The sequence below is a fragment of the Podarcis erhardii genome, assembly GCF_964252035.2.
Source record: "Podarcis erhardii genome assembly, chromosome: 7".
Lineage (NCBI taxonomy): Eukaryota > Metazoa > Chordata > Lepidosauria > Squamata > Lacertidae > Podarcis > Podarcis erhardii.
In genome coordinates this window covers 87,246,430-87,273,660 of record NC_138511.1, presented here as the reverse complement: position 1 = coordinate 87,273,660, position 27,231 = coordinate 87,246,430, and the positions used below count along the sequence as shown (strand labels likewise).

Genomic DNA, 27,231 nt, shown 5'->3' with positions numbered 1-27,231 from the left:
CTTCATCCTCTCATGGAAGCGGGGAGTCTTTCCTGACTTCTAAGGAGAACCCTGCTGGTCCAGCCCAAAGGCCTACGAGTCTAGCATCTCAGAGTAGCCAGCCAGATGCCCCTGGCAAGCCCCAAAGCAGCCTATGAGTGCAATAGTGTGGTGCAATGGTTAGAGTACCAGACTAGGACCTGGGAGACCAGGGTTCGAATCCTCACTCAGGCGTGAAGCTCACTGGGTGACCTTGGAGTCAGTTGCCATCTCTTAGACTAACCTACCTCACAGGGTTGTTGTGAAATGAGGGACTGAGATCCTTAGAAGATAAAGGTGCTGTATAAATGTAATAAATAAATAAAAGGTAAAGGGATCCCTGACCCTTAGGTCCAGTCGTGGCTGACTCTGGGGTTGCGGCGCTCATCTCGCTTTACTGGCCAAGCGAGCCGACGTACAGCTTCCAGGTCATGTGGCCAGCATGACAAAGCCACTTCTGGCGAACCAGAGCAGTGCACGGAAGCGCCGTTTACCTTCCCGCCAGAGCAGTACCTATTTATCTACTTGCGCTTTGACGTGCTTTCGAACTGCTAGGGTTGGCAAGAGCAGGGACTGAGCAACGGAACCTCACCCCGTCGCGGGGATTCGAACCGCCAACCTTCTGATCGGCAAGTCCTAGGCTCTGTGGTTTAACCCACAGCGCCACCCACGTCCCTAATAAATAAATAGTAATTAAATTAATAATATAGCACTCTCCCACTGCTGCACCTCAGGATCTGGTATTGAGGTTGAATTCACACTGCCAGTTCCTCTGCACTCTCCAAGTTTCCATTGCTGGGATTTTAATCTGTGTCTCCATGACATAAAAAAGCAGTTGATAAGTTTAGATGGTGAGGATGACGACAACAACAACTCAAAATACATCTGCATCTTGTAGCTTATTAGAAAATACCGCGGTTCGATGCGTCGCTTCTCAAACCAGCTTCATGCCAATCAGAGCCTAGAAGCCGGTCCCAATTCCTCTCTAGCCAGTGTGCGGAAACCTCTGCCAGTGCAGCATAGTGGTTAAGAGTGCCGGACAATGACCTGGGAGACAAGGGTTCAAATCCCCGCTGCACAGGCTGTGAGAGATTTCTTTCAGCCTGCTCTACCTCGCAAGGTTGTTGTGAGGATAAAATGGGAAGCAGGAAAAGAACCATGGATGCCACTTTGAACTCATCGGGAGACAGAAAAAGACATGTCCCACCCCCTGTCCACACACAGACACACCCAGTGTGGACACAGACAGAAGTGAATTTCCAGGAAAGTGCACACGCCCTCAGAGTCATGCCAGCTCTGTTCCTGGAAGCAACGTACAGCCAACTTGGCTATGCCTGCTTTCGGCAGGGTTGGGCCTTAAAAATTAAATTCTAGCGAAATGGATTTTGCAAGCAGGTTATTGGAACAAAACCAGACTATCCTTTTGGGGAGTTGCAAGCAGGAAGTTTTTTTTTGTACCCTGGGGTGTGTGTGTGTATGTGTGTCTACAAATTCACACACCCTTTACGGTCGAGTCTCGGATTAAACTGAAACCCCAAAACATGGCTGGACAGGGGAGCAGGGAACTGCCCTTCTTGAACCCACCACCAATTTGGAGATCGAGGCAGAAGTGGGGAAAGGAAGGAAGTGTTTTCCTTTTTGTGGGCAGGCTGCTATGTGTTGTCTCCAAGGGGGAAGCGCCCTTGATTTCCTACCCCTTAAATATAGCACGTGAAATAAGGAAACGCCTCTCTCTCTAAGACTTTTGCTTAGCTCAACAGCGAACGGCTTTTCCTTGATACATGCGCTGACAGTTCGATCTCCAGGAATTCAGAGCACGTCCACTGCAGATCAGAGGCAGAGACTGCCGACTGCACACACTATGCATTTAAAGCACACACACCCCTCTGCAAAAAATAATCCTGGGAGTTGTAGTTTGAGGGTGCTAGGAACTGTAGCTCTGTGAGGGGGTAAGCTGCAGTTCCCAGGATCTTGGGCTGTGGTGGAAGGGATGTGCTGTAAATGCATGCATTTTGCCTGGGTATGTGGTGCACAGTGCCTACAGTCCGTCCCCCCCCCCCCAATTTTTTTTTATTAGTTTTCACAATATTATAAACAAACACACACACACACACACACACAAGACAAACAAACATAAACCATAGCCTTATTGAAAATTACAGTTCTTAACTTTGTTAAGTGACTTCCTCGCTTCACCTTGGTTGAATTTCATTGCATGTCTTTTTAACGGTTTTCCAAATCCTAATTTTTATGAAATTTAACTTAAACATTAACATCCTTAGATCTTCATCTTATGGAATTAAACATATTAATTCATCACTTAACATAAATAAAATCCTAAGCCCATTAAGTATCTGCAAGCTATTTTCAGTTAGTTTAACTTAACAAATTTAACTAAATAATCATTAAATTTATTCCACTCTTCCTGATACTCCTCCTCCTTCTGGTCATGGACTCTTCCGGTCAGGTCGGCTAGCTCCGAAAAATCCATCATCTTCATCTGCCATTCTTCTGTTGTTGGTAATTCTTGGGTTTTCTACTTTTTAGCTAACAAAATACGGGCAGCAGTTGTGGCATACAAAAATAATTTAACATCTTTCTTGGGCAGTTCCAAACCTGTTATTCCAAGAAGACACAGCGCCTACAGTTTTGGATACATCTGGCAGCAGAGAAAACCTGTCTTAACTTTTTGCAGCTTGCTAGCAAGCAGAAGCAGCTCTTGATTCGGAGAGCTGGTGCTGTTTTTGGCTTTCCAGAGCCCAGGAACTCTGCTTTCCTGAGGGAAGATTTAGAACCCAATCTGTTTGGCCAACCTCCAGTGTATTTCTAAAATGGAAAGGTCTGTCCTGAGCCCTTTCCAGATGACTTCAGATCTGTAGTGGAATAGTTGTACTTACTCAGTGGTGAGGAAATTATGATCTGCACAAGCTCAGAGGCACATTTCCCACCCTCCACCCACCATGTGTTTGGCATGGAGGACTGATTTCTTTTTTTAAAATTAATTTTTATTAAATTTTCCATTTTAGCAATCCAGTCAAATCACATTAAGTATTCCAAATTATACAAATACATATCATATAGTCCAAATATTCTGCCAAATTATAAATTTTTGTTGGGGCTTCCCATGCTTCAAGTTCAGCGGGGTTCCAATCATCTTACGTTTCTACTGCCTCGAGTTTCCAATAGTTCCTTCTTTAAATCTCCCTGTTGTTATCCTTCCTTCTTTCGTGGCCTCTGAGCTGTTTCCACAGGCGAGTTGAAATAAACAATAATGTGCTTATGTGTGAAATTTGTATGACTCTCCTTCTTTGTGTGTGTGCAGCTGTCAAGTCTGTTATTTGCAGAATGTCCTCACATGCTGGTGTTTATGCCGAATCAATCCAAAAGTCCTTCTCTGGTGGCAGACGCCATCTTCACTCAGTTCCAATGAAATAAAATCTGGGCGTTTGATCATTAATTTTCTCAGACAGGTTGCATCAAACATTAGTCTTTCTAGGGAAGATTTGCCAAATCCGACTTGAAGTACAGATATAATAACAAATTAAGAGCTCACCTCCCCCAAGACTATTTATCTCTGCAGCACGTCCTTCTCCCATAATGGCGGATCCCAATTAAAAAATGCGTCACCACATCCTTCTCAGAATACATCCAAAGTTTTTGGGTGTCTCGCCAGCGGCTAAGGGGCATGGAAGACTGATTTCAATGTGGCTTTTCCTCCTGCAACGCCATCCGTATGTGACACTTGACAAGGTCAGCTGGTTTCTTAAGAGCTGTGCAACTGAGTTTGCTTCATTCCTCCTCCCTACAAATCCATTTTCCTTTTGTGCTGCGTCTTTTTGATGGGAAGCTTGAGGGTCAGGAAGGCTGTTGTATTAGTAAGCCAATTGGGGAGACTTCTCTTTGGCTGAAGGAGGGACGTTCAAATGCTTCAGATGAATAAACCTTTTTCCGAAAAGCTTGATTCATGTTTGCTTTCTTTCAGGAGAACAGCACTCTGCCTCCTCCGTCCGGTGGTTTGTTCGGCGTTCCATTGCACTTGCTGCCCCTTTCGGAGCATGTAGAAGGGGTGCCACAGTGAGTAATGTGTGACACGCACACCCCAGATCACCAGCTCCCTGTTGCAATGAGTGACAACCTTGTTTGAATCGTGTGAGTCTTAGCCCAAGAGGAGCCCAAACCATCCTCTCCCACAATGCCATGGAGAAAATGCGGCACTCCTGCCTTATGTCAGAGGAGAGAACCCTGGGTAATTTTCCCATACAGTGGTACCTTGGTTTATGAACTTAATACCTTGTTGTTACGAACACAGGAGCCAGTGTGGTGTAGTGGTTAAGAGCGGTGGACTCGTAATCTGGTGAACTGGGTTCGCTTCCCCGCTCCTCCACATGCAGCTGCTGGGTGACCTTGAGATAGGCTTTGGGAAAAACTAAGCACCTCAAAAGGGACGCGGGTGGCGCTGTGGGTTAAACCACAGAGCCTAGGACTTGCCGATCAGAAGGTCGGCAGCAAGAGACTCCAGGGGCACCAGTGCTTACCCAGGGTTCAGTTTTCTTTGGAATGAAGGTCGCTGGAGATGCTGGTATCTTTAGGATGCATGGATTTATTTACACATCAGTACAACCTGGGCATAGGACAGAGGGGCTCAGAGAATTAGCACCCGCCTACAGATCTTTCTTCCCTGTTAGGTTCCATGGCATTATCCCCAAACCATAGATTTGGATCCCACACAGAGCAAACCTCTGTGTCTCCAGCTTCCAGCACCAGACAAAACTCTCACACACAGCCCCCCTCCCAAAATGATGTGGTGGGGAAAGTCCCACCCGTTTGTCTCCATGGCAACAGAGAAGCCTCTTTGGACAGGTAAATGGCTGTACTTAACTGGCTTGCTGGCGAACGCGGGTAGCGCTGTAGGTTAAACCACAGAGCCTAGGACTTGGCGATCAAAAGGTCGGTGGTTTGAATCCCCGCGATGGAGTGAGCTCCCGTTGCTCAGTCCCTGCTCCTGTCAACCTAGCAGTTCGAAAGCACGTCAAAGTGCAAGTAGATAAATAGGTACCGCTCCAGTGGAAAGGTAAACAGCGTTTCCGTGCGCTGCTCTGGTTCGCCAGAAGCGGCTTAGTCATGCTGGCCACATGACCCAGAAGCTGTCTGCGGACAAATGCCGGCTCCCTCAGCCTATAGAGCGAGATGAGCGCTGCAACCCCAGAGTCGGCTACGACTGGACCTAACGATCAAGGGTCCCTTTACCTTTACCTGGCTTGCTAAGGATTTGGTATGGCTGATTCACAAGCTTTCCTCTTGCGCGGTCTAACCTCACAGGTACAGGATCACAGGGACCCACGGATATAATCCAGACTGACCTCACACCAAACCTGTAACAAAATTCCAGCCCCCACTTTTATCTGTTGACTCCCTCTCGTTCCATAAGTAGTTGTGCCCCCTTATAATAACCCATCTCCAAAGATTCCATGCAGCTTCACTGCGGCCTCTTTGCATTTCAACCCAAGGTTCCTAGTGGACGCCTGCGAGCTGCTCCGACCCCATCTTCATGTGGAAGGGCTCTTCCGGAAATGTGGATCCGTGACTCGTATCAAAGCCTTGAAGGTAAAACACAGAGCTGGAGATGTGCAGGACATAGAGCATGGGTAGGCAACCTAAGGCCCGGCCCAATCGCCTTCTAAATCCAGCCTACTCATGTTTTTACATGAGTAATAATAATAATAATAATAATTTATTTATACCCCGCCCATCTGGCTGGGCTTCCCCAGTAGAATGTGTCCTTTGATTTCAAATGCATCTATCGGTTGTTTGTGGGGCCTGCCTGGTGTTTTTACACGAGTAGAATGTGTCCTTTTATTTAAAATGCATCTCTGGGTTACAGCGGTACCTCTGGTTGCGAACGGGATCCGTTCCAGAGGCCCGTTCGCAACATGAAAAGAGCGCAGCCTGAAGTGCCGTATCTGCGCAGATGTGCAGCACGATTTGGCGCATGTGCGCATGCGCGAGCGGCGAAACCCAGAAGTAAACCTTTCTGGTACTTCCTTTGTGGCCGCAGGGCAGAACCTGAAAGAACGTAACATGAAGCAAACATAACATGAGGTATGACTGTATTTGGGGGGGGGCATAGGAATTCGTTCTTTTTTCCCCCTTTCAAAATATAGTCCGCCCCCCCCCCAAGGTCTGAGGGACAGTGGGCCGGCCCCCTGCTGAAAAAGTTTGCTGACCCCTTAGCTAGAGGTTGTGTGTTCCCCCAAATTTACCATTCATCATATTCCCAGCTCCTGGCACCTCCAGAATGCCAGTCTTGCCAGGCCTCTCCTGACGACACTGGCGGTGGGCTGCAGATGTTTTGACATCCCTATCAGGAGAGATTTGCTCAAGGAGAGGGGAACTTGAGAAATCGCCTTGCCAGTAAAACATTTTCGTTTTATTTTTTTGCTCTTGTGAACTTGCTCGCTCTCCTACGTGGGAGGAAAAGGGGAGAGTTTAATCTTAGATGGAGTGGATAGGATCTATTATGCGGTTCTTAACAACAAACCATTTTGGGGTGAGGTGGGGGGTGCAAGGTCAAATAGGTTTGGGGCCAATGTCAGTAAAAGGAAGTAACGATTTCCTTTTACTGTGTTGTGTGCAACGCTAGTCCTGCTCAGAGTAGAACCATTGGAATAAGGGAACATGAGTAAGCCAGGTCCATTAGTTGCAGTAGGTCTGCTACTCTATCCACAAACCCACCGATACCTACAGGGAGGGCCTTTTTAGTTGCCTTTCCTCCTTTTAAAACTCTGGGTTGCTCGGCAAAGCTGGTCGGCAGCTGGATTAGGAGAGGCATTTAAAAAATGCAAACTTTTGGCTAATAGGCAATTTGAAAAAGGACTTTTAGCAGAGGTTGGCACGGGCAAATAATTTGGAGTGCTCAGATATTGTATTTGGGAGCGACTTAAGATGTGCTTTCCATGAAATTATTATTATTTATTAAATTTGAATACCACCCTTCACCCGCAGATCTCAGGGCAGTTCGCAACATTATACATAACAGAACATGCACGCTGTTCCCTTGAAACTGAAGCACCTTGTATTTTCAGGGTACCTAAACGCAGCTAAGGGACGCGGGTGGTGCTGTGGGTTAAACCACAGAGCCTAGGGCTTGCCGATCAGAAGGTCAGCGGTTCGAATCCCTGCGACGGGGTGAGCTCCCGTTGCTTGGTCCCTGCTCCTGCCAACCTAGCAGTTTGAAAGCACGTCAAAGTGCAAGTAGATAAATAGGTACCACTCCGGCGGGAAGGTAAACGGCGTTTTCGTGTGCTGCTCTGGCTCGCCAGAAGTGGCTTAGTCATGCTGGCCACATGACCCAGAAGCTGTACGCTGGCTCCCTCGGCCAGTAAAGCGAGATGAGCGCCGCAACCCCAGAGTCGTCTGCAACTGGACGTAATGGCCAGGGGTCCCTTTACCTTTAAACGCAGCTAAAAGCTCCGCTTTCCTGCTGACTAGGTGGTTGTTGGACGCTGGAGAGAGGGACCCAGCTGCAGAAATAATAGTGGACCTTTGACCCCTTTTGACCCCAGACCATTGTCCACCAGCTACGGAGTGTTTGTTCTTCCAGATCCTCTTGCTGATATTTAGACCAAGGAAGCTGCTTCCCTGAAGGTTCGCCTCCTCCCCTTCTTCACATTTTGCATCCTTTCCAGGCCCGGCTGGAGGCTGGCGAGCGCTGCTTGGCGATGGCTCTCCCGTGTGACGTGGCCACCTTGGTGAAGCAGTTCCTGAGGGACCTGCCTGAGCCCCTGATCCCAGCTGGAATCCAGGGGCCTTTGTGCCAGGTCCAGCAGCAAGAGGACAGCCACCAGGGCCCGCTGATTCTCCTGCTCACCTCCCTGCTGCCCCAAAGAAGCACCGATCTCCTCCGCTATTTCTTCAGGTTCCTGCAGGACGTGGCTTCCAGGTGGGTCAATGGGGAAGGAACAGTTTGTGCCCTTAATTCCTGCCCAGGGTTTGTCCTCATTCTCAGCCGACAACCAGACCACCTAGCCACTCCAAGCTGTACCCTTATCCTGCTCCCCCATTGTTCTGGCTCCTGAGATTTCAGCGCACTTTGATGCATACCTTTTGCAACAAAACAACCCCACCACAAACTGGCTTATAAGGATAAAACCAAGTTTACTAGAATAATAGCTAGAATAGAGACAGACTTATAACCATTTAAACATACTAAGGTGCCATGTGCAAGACAAAGCCTGGAGATACTGTAAACATGGGGTGGATAAATGTACAACTCTATCTTGGCAAGTTACATCTGCAGTAAACGTTATACAGTGGTGCCTCGCAAGACGAAATTAATCCGTTCCGTGAGACTCTTCGTATAGGAGTTTTTTCGTCTTGAGAAGCAAGCCCATTGACAGTTTAGCAGATTAGCGCTATTAGCGGTTTAGCGGCTTTTAGCGGATCAGCTGATAAGCGGCTTAGCGGGGGGGAAAGGGGGGGAGGGGAAAAACCCCCGCAGGAACTTGCAAGACATTTTCATCTTGCGAAGCAAGCCCATAGGGAAATTCGTATTGCGAAGCACCTCCAAAACGGAAAACCCTTTCGTCTACCGGGTTTTCCGTCTTGCGAGGCGTTCGTCTTGGGGGGCACCACTATACAGACTGGATAAATGAACTGTTCAATAAGCAGTGTAAGTCCAGTCACAGAATGGCAACCCCGTGCCGCCACAGCAGCAAGGGTAGCACACTGGAGAATATGAAAAAGTTTTTAAAGCTGTTTTTCAAAGATTAGACTGGATGAGATGTTCTTCAATGGGTCTTGAGTTGGAAACACAAAGCCATGTGCATGGATCAGTCACAGGAAGGCAAATCAAAACCACCACCTTGGTGAGAATAACGCAAGTGGGCAAAAGGAGAGCCAGTGTGGTGTAGTGGTTAAGAGCGGTAGTCTCGTAATCCTGGGGAACCGGGTTCGCGTCTCCACTCCTCCATATGCAGCTGCTGGGTGACCTTGGGCTAGTCACACTTCTCTGAAGTCTCTCAGCCCCACTCACCTCAAGGAGTGTTTGTTGTGGGGGAGGAAGGGAAAGGAGAATGTTAGCCGCTTTGAGACTCCTTCGGGTAGTGATAAAGCGGGATATCAAATCCAAACTCTTCTTCTTCTTCTGTTCTCCAGATATATTACAGGTTTTGCTACACGCTTCATCAGTTCGGAAAGCTGCATGATACAAAATAGCACTCCAATTACAATGTGTGGTAAACCATAAAATTTAGAAAATATCAGTCTCATACTATACCTTGGGACGCGGGTGGTGCTGTGGGTTAAACCACAGAGCCTAGGGCTTGCTGATCTGAAGGTCGGTGGTTCGAATCCCTGCGACGGGGTGAGCTCCCGTTGCTTGGTCCCTGCTCCTGCCCACCTAGCAGTTCGAAAACATGTCAAAGTGCTAGTAGATAAATATGTACCACTCCGGCAGGAAGGTAAACGGCGTTTCCGTGTGCTGCTCTGGTTCGCCAGAGGTGCCTATGTGCCAAAATAGAAACAGAATATTGATTTACTCATAGCTATGTCCTATTTGTTCAATTTTTAAAAATTTTTTGTTGTTATATTCTGGCCACATGACCACATGAAGTTGGCTCCCTTGGCCAATAAAGCGAGATGAGCGCCGCAACCCCAGAGTCGGCCACGACTGGACCTAATGGTCAGGTAGTCCCTTTACCTTTACCTCTGTCCACATACCAGCAAGGCTGCGTATAACACCCACGCACATGCTAATGAAAGATCAAAATATAACCCGGCACGGAGAATCCCAGCTTTAGCGCAAGTTACTAGACCTCAAGGCTAGTAGGTACAGGACAGAGGTACCACCCCCAAATTCCTGGTTGAGGAGACTGCCCTTCTCCCTTGCTAATCTCTTTGTCTCCTCCCTCGCAATCCCAGGTGCGCCCAGAACAAAATGGACTTGGCCAACCTGGCAGTCATCTTCGCCCCCACCCTCTTCCCCAACGAGGTTTGCAGCCAGCTGGACAGCAGAGCTGAGGAGCAGCTGCAGAGGCAGGCAGCTGTGGTCCATGCTTTGATCAGCCACGCGGCGGAGATTGGTAAGTCCGACGGGCTCATCTGCACAGTCCTTTCCCCCCTGTTTTTAAAGGAACCGCATGATGTTTCTGTTAGAATTCCTGCTCCACGATTGCAGTCATGGGATTGTCTTTCACATGACGGTGTATGTTTTGATTCCACAGAGTGGGAAGTGACGAAGACAGGATGTTTCTGTTACTGTATTCCGTGAAGTGGGACTATTGTCCTATGTTCTTTTTCTCTTTGCTGTCTGATGCTAGAGAGAGAGGGAGCCATGTTGCCATGTTCTGTGTGTGTTTATATGCAAATAAAGTAGATTAGCCAAGATGCTGAGTTGCTGAGTTCTGTTACGCAAGCTGCAAAGACTCTGCGGATCCCTAAGTGTGCCAGTGTCAGTTGGCATTGGTCACTGTGATGTTTGGGCTGAAGAAAGCTTTTGAAGCTGCTGAACATTCGACCAGGAGGGAGAGAACATGCCAGTCGGGCATGTGTCTCTGCCAGGGTCCTACTCGAGTGTAGGCTGAGCTCCTAACAGTTTCTACTGATTGTGCAATAGGTTGATGCAATGCTAAAAACCAGCTTAACTGATAGTAACATGGAAAGGTTTTCTAAATACTGTGCCGTGTGACACGTTGTCTGCCGTATGACAGTTTATGGGCTATTCCTTGTCTCTTAACTCCTCGCCTGTGCAGCTGCCCATCTCTCTCCCTCTCTCTCTCTCTCTCTCTCTCCTTATGAGGAACGGCTAAGGGAGCTGGGCATGTTTAGCCTGGAGAAGAGGAGGTTAAGGGGTGATATGATAGCCATGTTCAAATATATAAAAGGATGTCACATAGAGGAGGGAGAAAGGTTGTTTTCTGCTGCTCCAGAGAAGCGGACACGGAGCAATGGTTCCAAACTACAAGAAAGAAGATTCCACCTAAACATTAGGAAGAACTTCCTGACAGTAAGAGCTGTTTGACAGTGGAATTTGCTGCCAAGGAGTGTGGTGGAGTCTCCTTCTTTGGAGGTCTTTAAGCAGAGGCTTGACAACCATATGTCAGGAGTGCTCTGATGGTGTTTCCTGCTTGGCAGGGGGTTGGACTCGATGGCCCTTGTGGCCTCTTCCAACTCTAGGATTCTATGATTCTATGATTCTCTCTCTCTCTCTCTCTCTCTCTCTCTCTCTCTCTCTCTCCCCCTCCCTCCCTCCCTCCCTCCCTCCCCCCATCCTTAACCTTCCTTGCCTCACCTCCTTTTTCCTCCTGTCCATTTCCAGGTGTAGCTTCCTCTTCTTTCTGGGCGAATTTACCTGGGAGGAAGTGCAGACCAGCCCTGATTCTCAGGGATGCAAAGCAAAAGGTGGTGGTAAATCCAGGGGCGCGGAGTCATCTGGAAAAGATGTGGTTGTCATCTTGTGGTCCAAAGGAAGGCAGAGAAAAGGTGTTTGGCACCAGCTGGGCTGCAGAAGTTGCCGGAAGGAGGTGTATAAGGCGCTACCCAACCACCTTAAGGATTCCACTCCAGATTTGTGTAGGGTTTACTCCTAAGCCTTTACCTCTCCTGAAGATATCCCACAAGGCAGCAGAGGTTTGGGAGTTTTTCTCCTCCTAGATGGAGGAGGTTTATGAGCCCCCCTTGCCTCCCCCCTCACTTCCCTCTAAATGGAGCATTAAACTAACCCTATCCTTAATGCTCTTTTTGACTTCTGGGAGAGGAGACACTGATGGGAACCAAACCAATTTTCTCCCCATCCCTAGTATTGTCTACACCAGGGGTCAGCAACCTTTTTAAGCAGGGGGCCAGTCCACCGTCCCTCAGACCTTGTGGGGGGCCGGACTATATTTTGAAGGGGGGGAATGAACGAATTCCTATGCCCCACAAATAACCCAGAGATGCATTTTAAATAAAAGGAAACATTCTACTCATGTAAAAACACGCTGATTCCCAGATAGTCTGTAGGCCGGATTGAGAAGGCGATTGGGCCGGATCTGGCCCCTGGGCCTTAGGTTGCCTACCCCAGGTCTACACTGACTGGCAGCAGTCTTATATGAAAAACAACTACCAGACTTTTAGAAGACATCTGTAAACAGGCCTGTTTAGGGAAGCTTTTAATGTTTAATAGGTTATTGTATTTTAATATTCTGTTAGAAGCCGCCCAGAGTGGCTGGGGAAACCCAGCCAGATGGGCGGGGAATAAATAATAAATTATTATTATTATTATTACTACTACTATACTAATATACAGTGGAGCCTTGGGTGCTAAATCGCATGCGTGGCCGCAGATGCGATGCCTCCGGAAAGGATCCCCGCCGTAACCTGAGGTTCCACTGTAATAATAATAATTTATTATTTATAATAAATTATTATTTATTTATTATTTATACCCACTCTGGGCGGCTCCCAACAGAATATTAAAAACACAACAAAACATCAAACATGAAAACTTCCCTAAATGCCACAGACTGAACTTGGGACCTTCGGAAGCCAAAGTGTGAATCCCAGGGTTGCCATATTTCAAAAACTGAAAATCCAGACACAAAGCTTTTTTTGGCAAAGTTCTTGAGATTATTATTATTATTATTTTGCAATATCTCAAAAAAAAAAAAAAAATGACGTTTTTGAGCTGTTTTAAAAGGGAATTCACCCAAAAAATCAACACTTCTGGCATGGCTTCATACATCCAGATTTTCCTGGCTTTAAAGCAATATCCGCCCGTATACTGTTTCCAACAGTCGAATCCCGGCTATGTCCAGGAAATCCCAGATGTTTGGCAGCCCTAGACGATCAATTTCAGTTTGCCAACAAAATGACTACCCCCTTCCTAATTGTGTGTCCGTGTGTGTATGTAGCTCAAAGTGAATGTTTTGCGTGACCCCTACTGTACAGCATCTAAAATACAGATAGGTAGCCGTGTTGGTCTGCCATAGTCAAAACAAAAAAATTCCTTCCAGTAGCACCTTAAAGACCAACTAAGTCAGTTCTTGGTATGAGCTTTCGTGTGCATGCACACTTCTTCAGATACACTGAAACAGAAGTTTCCAGACCTTTCTATATAGTGAGAAGGTGGGGAGGGGTATTACTCAGAAGGGTGGTAGGAATGGGTGATTGGTTATCACCAAACTTAAAACAATGGAAAAACCTGGCCTGAACAAAGACCTTGGATTCTTATCTCATTATACATGACAAAGCCATTTTTCACCTTTTCACCCCTTGCTTCCTCCTGTAAGACCTATTGCAGTCGTTAAGAGTCGTCAACAGGCTCATCACAGCTATCTGCCAATCACCCATTCCTACCACCCTTCTGAGTAATACCCCTCCCCACCTTCTCACTATATAGAAAGGTCTGGAAACTTCTGTTTCAGTGTATCTGAAGAAGTGTGCATGCACACGAAAGCTCATACCAAGAACTGACTTAGTTGGTCTTTAAGGTGCTACTGGAAGGAATTTTTTTGTTTTAGCATCTAAAATGACAGGCTTGTTGAAAAACAAGCAGTGCTGAGCTTGTGTACTAACTAAAACAGCGATGGCCAAACTTGGGACTAGAAATCTTTTGGGACTACAACTCCCATCATCCCTAGCTAACAGGACCAGTGGTCAGGGATGATGGGAACTGTAGTCCCAAAAACAGCTGGAGGGCCAAGTTTGGCTGCTACTGAACTAAAGTATGCATGCTGCCCTCTGCTGGATGGAGGTGGGACAGCAGAGCCAAGCTGACAACTCCACTAGTGTGAAACGTGCGAGCAGGGAAGTGAATTGCAGTGGCGGGGAACTGATAGCCTTGGCCACTGGGCAGGGCAAGCAAATGGAAACCCAGGGGAGAAAAGAAGCAGGTTCCCTCTGGAACTGCTGCTACGTCCTCACATGGAGAACAGGCGGCATGCCTGTTTCCAGCTCCAGTTGGTCCGCCAGTTGTGACCCCTCTTGTATAGTGTGGGAAAGTTGTGGCTAGTAGGAGAGGATATATGGATTAGATAATATCCTTCCTCACTCACACTAGTGAGCTGGTAGCAGAGTGCAGGAAGCTAGTCGGTAGATTCATTTGAATCTCTTGAGTTAAGCTGTGCTGGTCCCAAGGGTCAACCATGCGGCAAGGTCCGAGTCCAGTCCGAGGTCGAGGGTCCGGTATGGAGGCTGTCCGTCAAAGGTGAAGCGGGGTCCAAGGCAGGGAGTCGGATGAGGTCAGGAACTCTGGCAGGACAGGGTTCAGGCAAGAACAGGCTACCAACAATGTTGCTCCTGCAACCTGGGACTGGGGCTGGCCGGCTTTTATCTGCCCCGAGGCATAGGGCATCCCCAATCCTCTGGTGACTCACCTCTCCTGGCCTGGAGGCAAGCACTCCTCCTGCGGGAACTTAGTTCCCTCCGCCTCTCTGCCCTGAGCCTCTGCAGCTCAGGAGAGGCTGGAGGGTTACCAGACCCAGAGGCAACCTCGGCTTCCTCTGACGGGGCTGAGAGTGGAGCACCTGCAGGCAATGGGTCCTCCATCACCTCCGGAGCCAGAGCAGATTCAGCTGGAGCCTGCACCTGAGGATCCAGCACAGGTGAGGACCCTTCAGGCTTAGGCCCCAGCTGGTTCTGGAGGTGGGGAATCCTCTGCAGGTTGGGATCCCTCAGGTTCAGCATCCACGTCCGAATCCCAGGCCTTCACATAAGCAATCCAGTCTGGCTTGTCCAGATTGGATTAGTTCCCGGAAAATCCCCTTTGTCCCCTCTTAACAAGAATAAAGACACAATAGTCTTCTCTTAAAAGTAATAAGAAGTTTACTCACATTCAGTCCACAGTGTGATCCTGAAGGCAGGCTTTAGCTTGTAGTTACAGAAGAGAGTGTGGGTTTATCCCTTATGGGGACGGAGCCCATGTGCTGCTGGCTGAGAGCCGGCAGACAGCAAAAACATCAAGATGGTATAAAACAAAGAAGTGAGAGAAGGGGGTGGGATGACTGCGTGACTAGTCCCTTTATGGCCAGCAAACTTTTTCAGCAGGGGGCCAGTCCACTGTCCCCCAGATCTTGTGGGGGACCGGACTATCTATCTATCTATCTATCTATCTATCTATCTATCTATCTATCTATCTATCTATCTATATTTAAATGTTTTTATTCAAATTTTAAAGATTACAAAGAGAAAAAACAAAACAAAACAAAATAAAAATAAAGAAAAAAAGACATAAGAAATACATACAATTAAAGAAAGAAAAAGAAAAAAAAACAAATCAAACCTTTACATAGCTTTCTTTCCTTTGCTTATTTCCTTGACCTCACACCTCCCTTTTTTGTATTCTAGTTCAGTTAAATGTTTCAGCAAATCCTTTCCAGCTTTGTTTTTATCCTAATAATTTATCTTAATATACTGTAATTCTCGTCTTTCACCAATTAAAAAATCAATTTTAACCTAATCCTTTATATCATTTCTGCTAAAACCACATTACTTCATTCCAACAACCTTCTAACATTCCTTAAGTTTGCACTGTTTCTGTAAATAAACTTTAAATTTTTTTCAATCTTCTTCCACCAACTCTTCACCTTGGTCTTGGATTCTGCCAGTCATTTCCGTCAGTTCCATATAGTCCATCATTTTCATTTGCCATTCTTCCCGGGTGGGTAAATCTTGTGTCTTCCAATACTTCGCGATGAGTATTCTTGCTGCTGTTGTTGCATAGGGCCGGACTATATTTTGAAGGGGGGGGGATGATTGAATTCCTATGCCTCACAAATAACCCAGAGATGCATTTTAAATAAAAGGACACATTCTACTCATGTAAAAACACGCAGATTCCCAGACCGTCCGCGGGCCGGATTGAGAAGGCAATTGGGCCGGATCTGGACCCCGGGCCTTAGGTTGCCTACCCATGCTTTATGGGGTCTGTCAGGGTCACGCTCATCTACCTGGTCACACGCAGAGGGCAGGATGCTCCAGACCAGGTGTGGCAGGAAGTCCTCCTGGCTGGACCTACATTCCCGTGCTGTTCACTCTGGGGAAACAGGAAATGTTGTATTTGACTGCTTATGTTCCAATTTGATTTGAACTGATTGTAGAATGAATTGATTTTAGAGTGCTTTATTATTTTACTGTTGTTAGCCGCTCTGAGCCCGGCTTTGGCTGGGGAGGGCGGGATATAAATAAATTATTATTATTATTATTATTATTATTATTATTATTATTATTATTATCTCACAGATAAAGATGGCTTGGCCCACATGCTACATGCTCTGGTACTCCATGCTCTGGTAACTTCTGGATTTGATTATTGTAATTCACTCTTGATTTTCCCTCTCCACCTCCCCTTGTGTCCAGGCACAATTCCCGAGCTTCTCCTGGAAAAAGTCCAAGCCGCCTGCTCAGATGCAGAAACCAAGAGACTGTCCCCACCAGGCCCAGAAGACGCTGGAGAAAAGCACGTTGAAGGGAGGAGGAGGAGGAGGAGGCCGCAACGGAGCATGGGCAGTGAGTATGCAAGACCAAACCCAGATCTTCTTGGACAATCGTTTAGCGCTTCCAAATTTCTCTCTGGTTGGTGAAATGCAGACTTACCTGCTTTCGAAGCATTAAGCATTCTCCATGGTTTCTTCTTTTAGTTCAGAATTCTGTTGGGTGATGTCATGGGCACTAGCCAGTAGGCTCCCTCCACAGCCGGACCTTTTATCAGAACTTCACCTGTATTGGAATTGTTTATAAGATGTTTTTATTGTTCTGTCACTTGTTTTGAGTCACAGATAGGTAGCCGTGTTGGTCTGCCATAGTCAAAACAAAATTAAAAAAATCCTTCCAGTAGCTCCTTAAAGACCAACTAAGTTAGTTCTAGGTATTAGCTTTCGTGTGCATGCACACTTCTTCAGATACACTGAAACAGAAGTCACCAGACCCTTCTATATAGTGAGAAGGTGGGGAGGGGTATTACTCAGAAGGGTGGTGGGAATGGGTGATTGGCAGATAGCTGTGATGAGCCTGTTGACGACTCTTAACGACTGCAATAGGTCTTACAGAAAAAAGCAAGGGGTGAGAAGGTGAAAAATGGCTTTGTCATGTATAACGAGATAAGAATCCAATGTCTTTGTTCAGACCAGGTTTCTCCATGGTTTTAAGTTTGGTGATAAGTTGCAATTCAGCAGCTTCTCTTTCCAGTCTATTTCTGAAATTCCTTTGTAATAGAACAGCTACTTTGAGATCTTGTATAGAATGTCCTGGGAGATTGAAGTGTTCTCCTACTGGTTTCTCTGTCTTGTGATTCCTGATGTCCGATTTATGTCCGTTTATTCTTTGGCGTAAGGTTTGGCCTGTTTGTCCAATATAGAGAGCTGAAGGACACTGTTGGCATTTGATGGCATACACAATGTTAGACAATGAGCAATTAAATAGTCCCGAGATGGTATGTGTGATGTTGTTGGGGCCAGTAATGGTGTTGTCCGGGTGTATGTGGCAGCAAAGTTGGCATCTGGGTTTATTGCAGGCTCTGGTGCCAGTGTCCGTGTTAAGTCTGGTTATAGTATTATTGTGGGTTAGGAGTTGTTTAAGACTGGGTGGCTGTCTGTAGGCAATGAAAGGTCTTCCTCCCAGAGCTTGAGAAAGAGAACTGTCATTGTCCAGGAGAGGTTGTAGATCTCTGATGATGCGTTGTACTGTTTTAACTTGGGAGCTGTATGTGATGACTAGAGGTGTTCTGTTATTTTCTTTTTTGGGTCTGTCTTGCAGCAAGTTCTCTCCGGGTATCAGTCTGGCTCTGTTGATTTGTTGTCTAACTTCATCTGCTGGGTATTTTAGTTCTAAAACGGTTTGCTGTAGATCTCTTAGGTGAGAGTCTCTGTCTGTAGAATTGGAACAGATGCGGCTGTAACGTAGTGCCTGGCTATATACAATGGACTGTTTGGTATGTTTGGGATGGTAGCTAGAGGCATGTAGATATGTTTGTCGGTCAGTTGGTTTACGGTATAAGGTGGTGTCTATGTGCCCATCCTGTATTTTTATAGTAGTGTCCAAAAAATGTATTTCTTGCATAGATTGATTCATTGTTAGGTTGATGGTGGGGTGAAAATCATTGAATTTCTGGTGGAAGGTGTCCAGGGTCTGTTGACCATGTGTCCAGATGATAAAAATATCATCAATGTATCGCAGGTACAAGAGAGGTTTGAGTGGGTAGGAGTTTAGGAAACGTTGTTCTAAATCCGCCATGAAGATGTTGGCATACTGTGGGGCCATGCGGGTGCCCATTGCTGTGCCGCTGATCTGAAGGAACAGGTCATCACCGAATTTGAAGTTGTTGTGGGTAAGGACAAATTGGCAGAGTTTGGTAGCAAAGTCCGCTGTGGTTTTATCTGAAATGGTGTTCCTTATAGCTTGTAAACCATCATTGTGTGGGATGTTGGTATACAGAGATTCCACATCCATAGTAGCTAGTATAGTATTGTTGGGAAGATTATTTAAAGATTGTATTTTCCTCAGAAAATCTGTGGTGTCACGTACATAGCTGGGAGCACTGATGGCATATGGTTTCAGAACAGAGTCCATATAACCGGAGACACCCAATGTAATAGTGCCAGTACCTGAAATGATGGGGCGTCCTGGTTTGTGTATTTTAGGTAGAAGATAGAAAGTTCCTGGTCGAGGTTCTGTTGGTGTCTTTGTGAGGATCTGTTCTTGGATGTGTTGGGGTAGCTCCTTAACAATCTTGTTCAGTTCTTTTTTGTATTCTTGTGTGGGGTCTGAGTCCAATTTTATGTAAAAGGCAGTGTTGGAAAGTTGTCTGTGAGCCTCCTGAATGTAGTCAGTTTTGTTCATGATGACGACAGCTCCACCTTTGTCCGCTTCTTTAATTATAATGTCTGGGTTGTTTCTGAGATTATCTATGGCTCTCCTTTCAGCATGGTTTAGATTTTGTTGTAGCTAATAGGGCCTCCTGCTGCTGCCGTGCCGCCGGAGCAAGATTTCTTAAGTTCTTAACCTGAAGCACTATTTCTGGGTTAGCGGAGTCTGTAACCTGAAGCGTATGTAACCTGAGGTACCAATGTATATATAAATAAACTCTTAACTCTTCTCTGCCTCTCTTTCTTCCCGTCAGACATTGTCACCGAAGCCCTGAGCAAGTTCAAGACCGGCCGAGCCCTTTGCGCTGCCCCTTCCCAGGAAATCCGTGAGGGTGAGTGGACAGCCTCTTTAATTTCAGTTTCTTGGGTTTTTTTCTTCTTCTTCTAATCTTGAGCTCAGTTCTCCACATTTCCAACTTAAGAACGCAAGAAGAGGCTGCTGCAGATCAGGCCAAAGACCCATTGAGTCCAGCATGCTGTTTAGTCCAGTGGCCAACCAGATGTTTGTGGAAAGCCAGCAAACTCAACCCAAGCACAAGAGCTCTTTCCCCGCCTGTGGCTTCCAGCAACTTCAGAAGCATTTATTCCTCTCAGTTGTGGAGGCAGAAAAGAAGCCATTTTGGCTACTAGCCATCAATAGCCTTCCCAACCAGTTTGCAATTTTCTGAAGTCCTCGTGAAAATTCATCAGGATTCGATATCATCCAATAGACACATTTCCCCTGAAATAACGCATTCACATGTGTTTTATGTTTGCTCACCTGGACATTTTTATACAGACGCTTTAGTACTGGTTTTTGTACGCATTACTCCACGGGAAACTGTAGTGCAAAATTCAGAGAAGTGCAAATTTCGAAGTGTTTTGGAACCGGTGCGGTGAGCAAGAAGTTGAAAGGCCTTGCAGGCCAGGCATTTATGCTTGCCCTGGGCATGATGCCAAGTGCAGCTACTGGGCACCATGCCCAGGGGAAAGCTCCCTAAATTCCTGTCGCCATTGGTCAATTCGGTGGCAGGAGAACGATCCGGCCTGCAATAGGCCAGTTCACAGATCCGCCTGAGGGAAAACAGTCCTCCAGAAAGTGCAAATTAAGTCAATTCGCCTTTAAATTTCAAATTTATTCCCTATCTGTAGTAGGGGTTAGGATTGGGGAGAAGGGAGTTTCGGCATGAGCCAAATTGAAGGAATAATTTTTCCAGAGCTGAGGGAGAGAACTTTCGAGTCTGCTTCTGGTTGTGGGCACCCAGTTGGTAACAGAATTATTCTTGAAGTTGGGTCACTGTGAAGAAGGCACCTGCTTCTCATAGCTGTCAACTTACAGATTTGAAAATAAGGGACCGGCAGCCAAAATAAGGGACCTGCAGCCTCACCTGTTCCAGGCACTCCAGTCTTCCTGCAGTCTGGTCAAACTCATGCTGGTAGCTTCGAGAACACTGTCCAACCAACTTTGTAACCAGAGGTTCAACTGAATAGAATCTGAATCACATGCACCACAAGGCCTATGCAGCCTCAACTTAAGATGGCTCCCCGGCCTGGCTTTGCATTGCAAAGTTTGCAGCAGCACGTGCAACAAAATGGCGTCCAGCATTCAAAAACCCCCTCAGCTTGCATTAACTAGCCACACACAAGGCATGCAAGCTCCACCCCCCAGTCGTTCTTAGACTTCTTATTGGGTGAGCAACACAGCCAAGCAACACAGTTGGAGCCTCCCTCCTCCCAGGTCGACAGGGAGGGAGGGAGGGAGGGAGAGGAGCTGCTTCCTTTGAAATTTAAGGGGCATCATTTAAGGGACATTTAAGGGACATCCATCAATAAGGGACAGCAGCGGGACATGGCGCTGGAATAAGGGACTGTCCCTTCAAATAAGGGACACTTGACAGCTATGCCTGCTTCTGGAGTGGAGCATTTCTTTTTAACCAACAGCTGCATTTGCTTTCTCACCCCCTGGGAAGATTTAGATCAGCCTTTCTCAAGCTTGGGTCCCCAGATGCTGTTGGACTACAACTCCCATCTCTGCCTTCCTGCAGGGCAGATTCGAGGGTAAACCATACATGGAACGAGTCTGCCCCTGCAGCTTGATGGAGGTAGAAACTGTCTCTCATGCCTTGTTACACCGCCATTTCTATGGGGATATACGCTCGGTATTTACTACCCCTGCTATGCAAAAATCTCCAAATGAATCTGAACTTCAATGTCTAAAATCCCTGGTAGAGGACAAGGATCCTGAGATCACGTTAAGTGTAGCCAAATTCTGTGCGATTGCCATAAAACCTAGGGAACAAGCTGTGCTATCATAATGATTAAAGCCTTAAATGATAATTTTAGGTTATATGTTAGTGACTAAGTTTTAATTTATAATTTTTTTAACTGTTGCTATATCTGTATCGTCCCTAACTGCAAATTCAAATGTATCCCTATCGTGTTTTATGACTTCCTTGATATGTGGGCTGGAGCTGGTCTGTGACCGAAATAATAAAATTCATTCAGTCACAACTCCCATCATCCTTAGCTAACAGGACCGGTGGCCCGAGATGATGGGATTTGTAGTCTAACAACATCTGGGCGACCCAAGTTTAAAAAAGGCTGATTTAGATTCTTGTTAGAGCTGAGTGGGTCTCATGGGAGATTTGGGGAGGCTACTGCGGTGCTGGATAAATAACTTCGTTGATACCGATTTTGAATCAGCTGCTGATTGATTCTCACTTGACTTGCAGAGCATTTGGTAGCCTTGAGATTACTTTTTGTGGCTTGTAAAGAAGGCTAGTTGCACACACACACACACACACACACACACACACACACAAACACACCTGGGTGTGTCTTCCGTGTCCCCATTTTGAACAACAAAAATAAACCGAATTGTCCAAATGCTTGTCCTCTTGAAAAGATTCTCCTTTAAGAGCCAGCGTGGTGTAGTGGTTAAGAGCGGTGGTCTCGTAATCTGGTGAACCGGGTTCGTTTCTCCGCTCCTCCACATGCAGCTGCTGGGTGACCTTGGGCAAGTCACACTTCTCTGAAGTCTCTCAGCCCCACTCACCTCACAGAGTGTTTGTTGTGGGGGAGGAAGGGAAAGGAGAATGTTGGCCGCTTTGAGACTCCTTCGGGTAGTGATAAAGCTGGATATCAAATCCAAACTCTTCTTCTTTAACCCACAGGCTCCCCTGGTGACAGAACTCTGAAAGCATCTTTCAACTCCAAGAGGAAGGCCTCTGATGATGTGGCCGGGGCTGCTGAACTTTCAGCCAAGAAGAGGTACGTAGGAAACTGCCATACGCAAAGCAGGACCACTGGTCCATCTAGTTCAGTGGTGTCAACACTGACTGGTAGCTGCTTTCCAAGTGTTTCAGGCACCTGGAGATCACCTGGAGATGCCAGGATTGAAACATCTGCACCCACAGCGGAAGTCTTTCCCCATATTGGGATTCCCATAACCTCTGGAACCAGCTGGGCTTGTCTAGCCTAGGTAGGGGGTGCCCTCCAGCCTCCCTTGGAGCACCGCCCATTTGGATTGGGACCCAGGGCCAGCTCAAAAGGTTGCAGGAACTTATTGGGGATGACCCCCTCCCTTGGTGTATCCTCACTGCTCTTGTTACATCAGGCAACCCCTTTGCGTGGCGAGTTCCCGCCTCCCCCTTCAGAAATAAAGACACGAGACACAAGAATTCAAGTTAATGGGTCAAATTAGGCCACAACTTTATTGATTACAGGAATTGAGCGGTATTGGCTTAGGCATTGGTCCTATCAACTAACCGGCTTCAGCCTGCTTGCTTGAAGACCAGTAAGGGTTAACCACCAGTAGGGGGAGTCCTGCTGATGCACGTCAACTAGGAGCTCCCCCGGGGTCACCGCTCGGGGGCATGCCATGGGCCCACACCTCCATAGGCTTAGGACAAGGCCACAGACCCCGGAATCCTTTACCGGACTACCCTTTGATTTGGGGGAAGTTGATGGAGCTTCTTTCCCCCCCTTCATCTGCATAACAATAACAGTACCCCTACCAATGCCTAACCGCCAATACCGGGGAGTTGTGACGGTTTGCTACGAGGTAGGCGAAAACCAAGTGGCTGGTGCCAATCTGCCAGTTGGGAAAATTCCTACCAGGCCCCTTGCCGGCGACCAACCGAAGTCCATAGCAACGCCAGAGAGCCTAGCCTAACAGGTGGAAGGGGAGGGAAAACCTGGTCAGCTGCGGCACGGGAAAGAGGGAGACCCTCGGCCGCGCCAGACCTAAGTAAGGCGAGGCCACCCAACCCCACCCCTGATTGGCTGGCCCGGGGAATGATGCGTCCGAGGATTCCCTGGTATCGCGGGGGCTGGAGCCCGCAACCCCACCTCCTCCCTAGCTCGGAAGTGGCTTTTCCATAGCTCAGAGCCCGTTTCTGTGCAGGTTCTGGTGAGCAGCTGCCCCGGGTGTATTGTGTACGGCGGGGGGGGGGGACTGGTCAAATGGAAAGGCCAGCAGGTTTCCCCCACCGCTGCTCCTCTCCCTCCTCATTTCTACCCCCTGCTTGCTTGCCAGGCGAATAGTTTCCCCTGCCTCTTGAAAAGCGGTTTATAAATAAATTAAATCTGAAAACCTGGTAAATCGCTCATCCCATCCTTTTCCTCCCGTTCCCCACTGCCAGGAGGTCATCCTTGGATCCAGCAAACGCTGATCCCTTTGGGGATTCTGCGCCCCTGTTTGATCGACCAGCGGATGTGGGTCCCTCGCAAGGTAATGATATCGTGACCCCCCCCCCCACAAAACACACCTTGCTCAAAGAGGTGCTTGTTGCATGTATTTCACAGCAGGGCTCAGTTACCTGAAATTCTATGGCTCTATGCAAATGTAAACTGGTAGTCGGTGCTGTGTGTTTTTACTACAGCTAGCACGTTGTTGTTTAGTCGTGTCTGACTCTTCGTGACCCCTTGGACCAGAGCACGCCAGGCACTACTGTCTTCCACTGCCTCCCGCAGTTTGGTCAAACTCATGCTGGCAGCTTCGAGAACAGTGTCCCACCATCTCGTCCTCTGTCGTCCCCTTCTCCTTGTGCCCTCCATCTTTCCCAACATCAGGGTCTTTTCCAGGGAGTCTTCTCTTCTCGTGAGGTGGCCAAAGTCTTGGAGCCTCAGCTTCAGGATCTGTCCTTCCAGGGAGCACTCAGGGCTGATTTCCTTCAGAATGGATAGGTTTGATCTTCTTGCAGTCCATGGGACTCTCAAGAGTCTCCTCCAGCACCAGAATTCAAAAGCATCCATTCTTCGGCAATCAGCCTTCTTTGTGGTCCAGCTCTCACTTCCATACATCACGACTGGGAAAACCATAGCTTGAACTATACAGACCTTTGTTGGTAAGGTGATGTCTCTGCTTTTTAAGATGCTGTCACAGCTGCCTGCATTTTTTGATTCCTGGTGTTGCAGCATCCGAGCTTCAAAATTCACTGCTATGCCGCAGCTGGCTGCATGCAGACCTAATCTGTGGATTAATTGTTTAAAAGGCTGGCGACGATGGATCAGCTACAGATTCCTGAATCAGCTCTTTCATTAAATTGTTACATTGGTGTTTGTTTTAAGAAGGAAGGCAATAGGCTTGCCTTTAAGAAGCTGAAGCTCTGTTGTCTCGCCTGTCTTCCTTTGTCAAGTTGTCATCCATCTGTCTTGAGAGGCAATGGAGTGCACCTCCAGGGGTGAACTCAAACTGCTGTGTTAGCATTACACTGAAGTGACTTCCCTGGGGCGCAAAACTGGGCAGTGTGTATTGAGGTCTTGGGGTGCCTAGATGACACTGCTGTGGCCCAAAGGAATTCAGTAAACACAAAAGACGTAACCGGCTGTACGTTTGAAAAATTGATATATCCTATTCATTGTATTGAGTTGTAGATTTCAACAGAAGTAGCTCATAAAGTTCAGCAAAAAAAGCAGAAGACCCGGTATATCAGTTCATTCTCTGATCCGTTTATGCATAAGGTCCATAGCTACTACTATGCTATAAGATCCACTGTCCTGTGATATCATATATGAGTTTATACTACTGATGAAGCCCAAGACGGCGAAACAAGGCTAATATTCTGGAAATCCTTGTCTTAGACTCTGTGAAAGGATTCTGTGGAACTGCAACAACCTTTCGTGTGGATTGTTGGACTTTATGAACAGACAGGTGGAATAGACACTTTCACATATATGGACCTTATGCATAAGTTTGGACTCACCTTGTCCCCAAAAAACCCCACACAAAATCACTCCGAAGTGATATTTTGGTTCACCATCTTGATTCAAAATGGCGCCCAAATGGTCACGAAGACCGTTGCCCTCAATTTGGGGACCTAACACGCTTAATCTGCCTGTTGAGTTGCCCAGAACAGTGTTCATGGGAAGCAACCCATAAATGGAACAAAATACACTTGTGTTCTCCCTACGCAGATCCTACAAGCCCTGCTCCTGTTTCTCCCAAAGGACCTTCCAGTCCGTTCTCCGATCTAGGGCGCCTCCCCGGAGACCCATGGACCCTGGCTGTGAAAACTCAGAGGAGAAGGAGCAGCGGCAGAAAACGCCCCCAAAGGTGGGGTTGCGAGTGGGTCCTTCCGTGGAGGGCGGGAGGGGGGAGCTATGGTGGGGGCGATGTGGATGATAGGAAGACTTTGTTGTATGCAAAGATGAGGAAGTTTCCCTCCCCGCAAGCCCTGAGAAGAGGGGGAGGTGAGAATTTTCCCACCCCATGTTTTGCTATTCTTGTAGTCTGTTGTATTTTTGTAATGTTTTGCTAGTTTTCATGGGTTCTCTTTGGGAGGGCAAGGTACAGAAGTGGACCAATAAATATCAGCTTCAGATAGGAGGTGGGTCACATTTCACACGGGCTAAATGTGCCCCACCAGACCTCCTCATTTTGCCCAGGGGGCCATTTCCCCTAGACCAGTGTTTCCCAACCTTGGGCCTCCAGATGTTTTTGGCCTACAACTCCCATCATCCCTAGCTAGCAAGACCAGTGGTCAGGGATGATGGGAATTGTAGTTCAAAAACAGCTGGAGGCCCAAGGTTGGGAAACACTGCCCTAGACCATGGATAGGCAAACTAAGGTCCAGGTGCCGGATCTGGCCCAATCGCCTTCTCAATCCGGCCCGTGGTCAGTCCGGGAATCAGCGTGTTTTTACATGAGTAGAATGTGTCCTTTTATTTAAAATGCATCTCTGGGTTATTGTGGGGCGCAGGAATTCGTTCATTCCCCCCCCCCAAATAATATAGTCCGGCCCTCCACATGGTCTGAGGGATAGTGGACTGACCCCCTGCTGAAAAAGTTTGCTGCCCTAGACTACACCTACTTGCCCCATCCATGTCTGATGTCCTGTGTGTGTTTTCAAGCAGGGATGCAGATGGATCCTGCTTGGTTTGTGAGCCCAAGCAAGTTCCCTGCAGGGAACAGGCTGACGCATCCAACTCCTGCAGAAAGCAGGATTTGAACTCCCAGCGTATCAACTGATGCAGGAGGAGTTTAATCCTGCCTGGTCATCTGTGGGGTCCTTCATCTGTGGGGTCCATGTGCCAACTTTGAGAGGCGGTTGGGACCACACTGAAAGTGCATGGCTTTCCCCAAAGAATCATAGCTGTCAACCGTCCCTTATTTGGCGGGAAACTCCCTTATCCCAGCACCGTGTCCCGCTGCTGTCCCTTAAATTTCCCGGGCTTCAAAGGAAGCAGCTCCTCATGGCAGATGAAGTTGATGGACTATGTGGAACTGGTGGAAATGACTGGCAGAATCCGAGACCAGGGAGAAGAGTCGGCGGAAGAAGATTGGAAAAAGTTTAAAGATTATTTACAGATATGGCTTTAGCAGAAATGTTATAAGGAACTAGGTACAGATAGATTGTTAATGTATTAAAGGGAAAAAACAAGGTTAGAATATGTTAAGATAAATTACAGGACAGAAAACAGAGGAAGATGGAAAGGAATTGCTGAAACAGCTAATTGAAGTGGAATACAAAAAGGGAGGCGTGAGGAAGTCGATGAAACAAGTGAATGAAAGATAAGATTGAAAATATTGGATGTGTTTTTAATTGTTCTTGTTTTGTTTTGTTAATTAAATGTTTTATGTAGTGTTTTTGTTTTTGTATTGTATTATATTTTTTGTTTAATTCTTTTTCTTTCTTTTTGTAATCCTCTTTTTGTAATCTTTAAACGCTTAATAAATATTATTTTAAAAAGAAAACAAAACAAAGGAAGCAGCTCCTCTCCCTCCCTCCCTCCCTCCTTGCCGGCCATCCTCCTCGCGGCCGCCGAACTGAGCGTCTCTCCCTGGGGCTTCCCCTCTGCCTGTCGCCGCGATGCTGTACTGCAGCTGTGCCGCCAAAGGACCCGGATGAGATGGGCAGCCTGGCGCGGCCTGAGGAGCCTTGACAGGAGAGCGAGG

General features: G+C 47.2%; 1 protein-coding gene across 5 annotated transcripts in view; it reads left to right on the top strand.

Annotated features, from left to right (window-relative positions):
• The window catches only part of LOC309345633 (uncharacterized protein), a 37,460-nt gene that overhangs the window by 3,492 nt on the left and 6,737 nt on the right, over positions 1-27,231 (top strand). For 2 of the 5 annotated variants that reach the window (XM_081868859.1, XM_081868858.1), the window contains exons 2-11: positions 3,341-3,768; positions 4,001-4,092; positions 5,526-5,622; positions 7,704-7,957; positions 9,937-10,097; positions 16,351-16,500; positions 19,109-19,186; positions 22,007-22,103; positions 23,477-23,565; positions 25,251-25,389. In XM_081868859.1, coding sequence (XP_081724985.1) covers positions 3,637-3,768; positions 4,001-4,092; positions 5,526-5,622; positions 7,704-7,957; positions 9,937-10,097; positions 16,351-16,500; positions 19,109-19,186; positions 22,007-22,103; positions 23,477-23,565; positions 25,251-25,389 — 1,289 coding nt within the window. In that variant the 5' untranslated portion in view covers positions 3,341-3,636. Of the gene's footprint in view, positions 1-3,340; positions 3,769-4,000; positions 4,093-4,143; positions 4,265-5,525; positions 5,623-7,703; positions 7,958-9,936; positions 10,098-16,350; positions 16,501-19,108; positions 19,187-22,006; positions 22,104-23,476; positions 23,566-25,250; positions 25,390-27,231 lie in introns of those variants that run through there. The other 3 variants (XM_081868861.1, XM_081868860.1, XM_081868862.1) reach the window with 3 other exon arrangements.